Source organism: Charadrius vociferus, unplaced genomic scaffold (assembly GCF_000708025.1).
Source record: "Charadrius vociferus isolate BGI_N301 unplaced genomic scaffold, ASM70802v2 scaffold142, whole genome shotgun sequence".
Taxonomy (NCBI): Eukaryota; Metazoa; Chordata; class Aves; order Charadriiformes; family Charadriidae; genus Charadrius; species Charadrius vociferus.
Window position 1 is genome coordinate 2447544 of NW_009647025.1, and position 7054 is coordinate 2454597.

A 7054-nucleotide genomic window follows, 5' to 3' on the forward strand; every position below is an offset into this window, starting at 1 on the left:
TAGGGAAGTTGAATGCCCAAATATTAACGCCATTTCATAAGCATAATTGCTGCTGGGAAGTGGATTTAATGTGCTGGTTTTGTAAAGTTGTGAGAGCATTGTATCATACCAAACATGGCCCATACTTACCTACTGATATAAATCTAGACAGGTCTTATGATTCTGTTAAATTTGTTTGATTTTTCTGAAAATGCTGTCGTGGATGTCATGCATATGCTACCTGATCTAATGTTTTTGTGTTTTGTCTTGAAGCTGTAAGGATGTTTTTTGCTTCCATCCGTCTGAAGCAAAGCACTTCCCTGTTACTAACTCACTCTTAGGAATATTCTTATTTTGGATACGTGCATGGCAGAAGTGTCATTTCTGGGTGATGTGCTTACAAGACAATATTGCTTTTTATTTCTTACCTGTAGAAGTTGCCTCCAAAGTCGTGTTACCTGTTCTTCTTTCTGTTGTTTGTCTTAGATTAACTCTGCTGAGATACAAACCAGAATCCGTAAAATGCAAGCTTAACATTTAGAAATCTCAGTATCATACCAGAAAAACCCCACAACACTTACTGTTGCGGTTACTGCATCCTTCTTTTTCATTACCTTTGACTTCACTTTGCCCCTTTATTGCTTTTTTTTTAGGTTCTAGAAATAATAAACTTATGCAGATGGTATCTGCAGCAGAAGCTGCATAATGTCTTGTTGGTACATTTGCAGTTAACATCTTGTGTAAATTATGTTTTTAAACAAATTTCATAGGGGGTGTTTTTGAGACAGCGGTTTATTTTGGGTTCTTTTTTATCAAGACATCAGGTGTTCAGTCACTTCTTGCTTGCATTTATTATTACTTTGAGGGAGAGGAATGTTTGGTAGCAAGAGCATTGTTACAGCCTGAGTGTGTTGCATCTGTTCTTCAGTAGCGTGATGCAGTAGGTACTCCAGTTATATGTGCAGAATCAAAAAATACATGGTAAGCAAACCTTGCTCTAAGAGGACTTCCTCTTAAATATGCAATCAGATTTAAAAAAGTGGACATAATTCTTAATATTGTTGTTTGAGGCTGCTAAATTATCTTTTCCTTTGAAAGCTCACACTCCTGTGTATTTCCAAGTGTTCTTGAGAAGTGTTCTTGTATTTTTAGTCAAGGAGAAATTCTTCACCTGAAAGAAGAGGTTGGATGTTTAACTGTAAAAAGTAATACTTATCAAAATACTTTAATAATTACTGAATAATGCTTTAAGTGTATCTGTGATTTACCCTGTTTATATGGTACTTATGCAGATGGTGAAGAGAAAAAGAATGTATTGTGGTTTAGAAATTTGATCAATCCTGCTATATTTAGTGTTTTAATTTTTTTTTCCTTAAGTTTGCCAAGTTTAAGGCCACTGTTGGATGTATATTACCTGCCACTCACCAATATGCGGATAGCCAGAACATTCTGCTTCACCAATAATGGACAAGCACTCTATCTTGTCTCACCAACTGAGATACAGAGGCTCACCTACAGTCAAGAAACATGTGAAAATCTTCAGGTAATGAATTTAAAATAAAATTACTCTTTACTTAGGCTCTGAGGTTCTCAGTTCTAGATTCCCAACGCTTACATTATAAAGTTGAGCAATCGGCGCTTTTATTTTTCGCACTGTAGAGTCTCTGATTCAGGATGAATCACTTCTAGTCTTAAATGTTACTGTTTCATCCATCCTCTTGTATTTGAAACAGTTTCTTACTTAATTTCCTTTTTGATCGATAGGAAATTTCTTTAGCATAGGCAGTTATCAAAACTCCCTTGTTCATTGATGCTGGTGAGGTGCATGCTGATGTAAGGAGGGAAAGCTGACTCAGGATACTTGAAGGAAGCTATTATGTTTCAGGGGAATTAACAGCTTGAAAAGGTTCTCAGCCATGCTTCAGCTTGGAAGTTGTATAGAATACTGAAATAGCAGAGCTGCAGGCTGTAAGCTCAACAAGATCAGGAGTGTTGCCCAAGTTGCTGAGGGGCAAATGCAGCTTTACTCGAACCCATTTCTGTGCTACTAAATTTCATGAGCTATAAGCTTGCAACTAGCAGAACAGATGGTTTGGACGCATTTCTGAGTATGTTTTTATTTCTTCTTTCCTAAGTCGCCTTGCAAAGGCAGATGCCTATTAAAGCATATTAATTTTGAAATTTAAATCCACAAAATAAATCCTTAAAGTGAAAGAATGTTCCATTAATTTGTGTGTAATAATGTATGCCTTGTTGTGTCTCTTCATTGCAAAGGAAATGTTGGGTGAGCTCTTCACTCCAGTAGAAACACCGGAAGCACCAAACAGGGGCTTCTTTAAAGGTCTGTTTGGAGGTGGGGCACAGTCACTTGACAGAGAAGAACTCTGTAAGTTTTTAGAATTTCTTACTTTTCTGGTATTTCTACCCAAGGAAGCCAATAATCCTTGAGAAATGTATTATCTGTGTTAATAGCACATTACATTTGCAAAGAGGAAAGTAAAAAAAGGAATGACAAATGCTTTTCGATAGCGTTTGTGTTGTGCGCCTTACCAACAAGATTGGAAAAGCTTGGTACCATCTTCTCACAGGCTCCTTTACCTCATTTGTTCAGGATTAGATTGTAAACCAAGAAATGGGACAACCGATCTTATTTTTATTCATCTTTATAAAGTATATAGTACTGACCATGCTTTTCTTAATGTTAAACTGAAAGGGGTTGGTTCTGGAGAACAGTGTTCTGGACAGTGGGAAAATTAAAACTCTGTTCTGCTTTAGTTCATTTGCTAGATTCTTTCCTCATTTGGCTTGTGCAGAGATTCCTTAGGAACGAGAGCAAGGACAGAACTGTATGATAGTTCAATTCAGTCTCGTGTTCATAGGACAGGAAAACTCGGATTTGGCAAAGTTTATTGCATTGTCACCTCCTCATTGTCTTTTGATTACAGTTTGGTTTTGAGTTTTTTTTACTGTGGTGGCATGCAGTATTTTACACAATCATAGACTAATATATTTAAGGAAAATAACTTCCACTTATTCAGATATTTGTTAGATAAAACACCATATTATGCAAGTTTATCTGTAAGAAGAACTTTCTTTTTTAACATGATATGTAGCTGTTAAAACAGACAAGGTTCCCTGGTGATCCTTTATTTTCTTATCCAATAAAGATTAAATCAAGTCTTTACTACTTGGGCCTGTACACTTTGAGGTCACTTTCTGCATTAGAAATTCCGTTTGTATTTATGTATGTGTAATACTTTGAAAGGTTGCTCAAGTACTCTATTAGAGAAATCTGTGTGCAAAAATTATATATTTAATTAGTATGACGGGGACAGGGAAAAACTGCCTTTTCATGGCAACAGAAAAGCACTCTTGTAACTTTAGAAGCTATGTCTTTACATCATTTCAAGTTTTCACCATCAAGATTTGTCTCAGATCTTCAGAAGGAAAATAGTATTGAATGGGAGAAAAAAGCCTAATTGTATCCTGAAAGGTAATTCAATGACAATTTAAAAGACATCTGAAAATGTCTTTAAAACAGTCATATTTAACATGAAGGTCACAGCAGAATTTGTAATAAGTGAAATGATGTCTCTTTTATTCTTAGGAATTCAGAGAAAGACATTTATAGCATGAATTGAAATCTAAGTTCTTCCTAGAAGTGTAAAATCAAATCAGAAAATCTTGAAATCCTGCATCAAAACTTGTTAAATAAGTTAATATTACTATTCCTATAAGTGAAAAAAAAGAAAATATTTAAACCATAATTTCATTGTTTAAAAAAAGAAAAGATAAAGATTATTTGGTTTGAGTTCAGCACCCAAAAATGTTTTGGTCTTCACTCAACTTTTTGTAGACTATACAATGCAGCATGAATTTGACACATCCTTTCAGTGTCTAGACTGAACTAGTGGGCTGATGTCCCATTACAAGCAAAGGAGATGTAGTCAGTGCGGCTACTGTAGTCTAGAGAGCTGTTCAGCTGACCAGTCGTGTTTAGGGTGAACTGAGTTGTTCTTACAGCTGTACTGCCTTTTTCATGATTTGCATTACATTACTTTTTTTGACAAGATTTTTATAATAATGAGAGTACAGACACGTAATCTTTAGGTGTCTGCATCTAAAACTGAACTTCCATCAAAGGAAACTTCTACTGGTGGAGTCATACTGGCTGGCTACACCAGCAAAGCACTTCCAGAGTTGACCACAATTTGTATTTTCAAAATTTTCCTTCTTTGTCTGCTGAATTCCCAACACCTTCCCTGTGAAGTAAACTGTATTGTTCAAAACCACTTCACCAGCACAATTCTGTTGGTGACCATGATGCCAGCAGTTTTGAGAGAGTTTTAATTTCACACTTGAGCTATGAAAAGATTATAATTTTATAACCTGCTTGGAAACTCAGAAATATGTTTGAAAATCTCAGTTTTATTAAATAGTAACACGTAGTAACATTGAGTAGTGAGTATTGCTCATAGTCATGCCTATGATTAGGTGTTGGGTGTCCATGCAAAGAAATAACACCTCTATAAACTATTTGCATTGATATTTATGTAATAATGATAGGAAAACCTTACTATTCTGTTTTTGCTCTTTTGCAAATGCCTCCAGTTGGAGAATCAGCATCTGGGAAGGCATCAAGGAGTCTTGCCCAGCATATTCCAGGGCCTGGGGGTATTGAAGGTGTCAAAGGAGCAGCATCTGGTGTAGTTGGTGAACTAGCACGAGCCCGGTTGGCACTAGATGAAAGAGGACAGAAACTAGGAGAACTAGAAGAAAAAACTGCAGCTATGCTTTACAGTGCTGATTCTTTCTCTAAACATGCTCATGAGGTGAGTCTGTTACATGTTAAACTAACATTAAACTGATTCTTGATCAAATAAATGCAAGTTTTGCAAGTAACTGACATCTGCAACCAGATATTAGAGGTATCTAAAGAGAATGCAATAACATTTATAAAGGACACTTTCCTTTTATCAATTGATCATGACTGCTAATAATTAAGTGTTAATGTAAACAGCTTTGTGTTGTGACATGTTGGTCTAGAGCATACCTTCTGCCCGAGTGGCATGTAGACTTCTAAGTGTCGCTCAGTTCCCATTACATAGAATCATAGAATGGTTTAGGTTGGAAAGGACCTTGAAGATCATCGAGTTCCACCCTCCCTGCCCTGGGCAGGGACACCTCCAACTAGACCAGGTTGCCCAAGGCCATGTCCAGCTTGGCCTTGAACACCTCCAGGGATGGGGCCTCAACAACCTCTCTGGGCACCCTGTTCCAGTGCCTTACCCCCCTCAAAGGGAAAAACTTCTTCCTAATGTTTAATCTAAACCTGCCCTCTTCCAGTTTATATCCATTCCCCCTCGACCTGTCACTACATGCCCTAGTAAAAAGTCCTTCCCCAGCTCTCCTGTAGGCCCCTTTAGGCCGCAATAAGATCTCCCTGGAGCCTTCTCTTCGCCAGGCTGAACAACCCCAGCTCTCTCAGCCTCTCCTTATAGGGGAGAGGGGCTCCAGCCCTTGGATCATCCTCATGCCCCTCCTCTGGACACGATCCAGCAGGTCCATGTCCTTCTTATGTTGAGGACTCCAGAGCTGGATGCAGTACTCCAGATGGGGTCTCATGAGAGTGGAGTAGAGGCACAGAATCACCTCCCTTGACCTGCTGGCCACACTTCTTTTGATGCAGCCCAGAATATAAAAGAATTTGTCACTGAACTAGAGTAATGGTGAGATTCCTGTGGTTCTTAAGAAAGATCCAATTGTTGTATGCAAACCCCATGAGTCCAAGTTAATTTTTTCCTCAGTAGCTATATAGGATGGCTGTTCTCTTCTGCGTTCAGGTAGGTCTCTTCCCATCCCCTAAACTCTTGTGCAATCTTCCCATTCTCCCAAAAATGTCTTTTTCTATCTGATGCCAGATCATCAGCCGTGATGCTACCATTAGAAAATTCATCATGCTAAATCCTCACTGTTCAGCAGTGTTTTTGTTGCAGTTTTGAGAAGACTTACTGAAGTCCCTCTTTCTGCTGCTTTGTAAGCATATAATTTGTTTGTATCATTGTGCTTTTTGATACATTACAGAAACAGTAATGAGATTTTTTTTGTTTGTTTTTTTTTAGATGATGTTGAAGTACAAAGACAAGAAGTGGTACCAATTCTGATGATGCTCATCAATTACATCTGTTTAATTTTGTCCTGATGAAAAAATCTTGGTTTTTCATTAATTTTGGCAGGACCATTGAAATTTAAAGGAGTATTCACCATTGGATACTGTTGTTTCCTAGCACAAATCACACACTGTTTTACCTCAGTCATGGCTTTAACTGAGGAGCTTTATATTTAAAAGAAACACACATGAAAAAACAAACTTGAGTGTTTCTTAGCTGTTGGTTAGCTGAGAGGTGGAACACAGAAGGTAACTAGAACATGTGGAAAAGAGGGTAAAGGGGAAACTTAGTGTGAGATGGGCAGGGGCAATGCAGGGTCAATCCTGTGTTAATATTTCATATGCCAAAAGTTCTTGTGCTATTGTAATTGCCGCCAGTGTTATACCCTCCTGTGAGGAGAGGCAATAAATCAGGGGTCCAAGAGCTGTAATAAAGTTGTTTGTCTAGCTGGACAGTAGCTGACTTACACTTGCCCTCTCTAGGACTCCCTATATTTACCATTATTGTTGAAGAAGAGTTGAAGTTTGCTGTCACTTCTTTCATCGGAAAAGCTGGAAGCTTGGAAGATTTCATGTTGAAAATTGTATACATAGTTGACCTGTGCATAGTCTTTTCTTGGACCCCTGATTGAGTATTCTTGTATTCACATCATATTCTGTGAAGTGCAAAACCAGAGAATACACAATTTTTGCATTAAAAAAGTAAAGTGAATAATATGACTGGAATGTGTGTCATGCTGGGAGTTTTCATTTGTGTTATGGCCGTGCAATGTGAAATGTGGTAACATCTTCATTGTGGTAAGAATACTTCAACTTCTGTTCAGTTAAATATCACTTTTTGCCAAAAATAGTTATTGGTTCGGTTTGTATAACACTTAGAATTGGCTGTGGGTTCCATTCATGCTG

General features: G+C 37.7%; 1 protein-coding gene across 1 annotated transcript in view; it reads left to right on the plus strand.

The window, feature by feature from the left end:
• Positions 1-6413, plus strand: part of STXBP5 (syntaxin binding protein 5 (tomosyn)) — a 65992-nt gene extending 59579 nt beyond the window's left edge. Inside the window, exons 21-24 of the mRNA XM_009895530.1 lie at positions 1357-1522; positions 2254-2365; positions 4591-4811; positions 6102-6413. Coding sequence (XP_009893832.1) covers positions 1357-1522; positions 2254-2365; positions 4591-4811; positions 6102-6143 — 541 coding nt within the window. The 3' untranslated portion in view covers positions 6144-6413. The remainder of the gene's footprint in view (positions 1-1356; positions 1523-2253; positions 2366-4590; positions 4812-6101) is intronic.
• Positions 6414-7054: the final 641 nt, after the last annotated feature.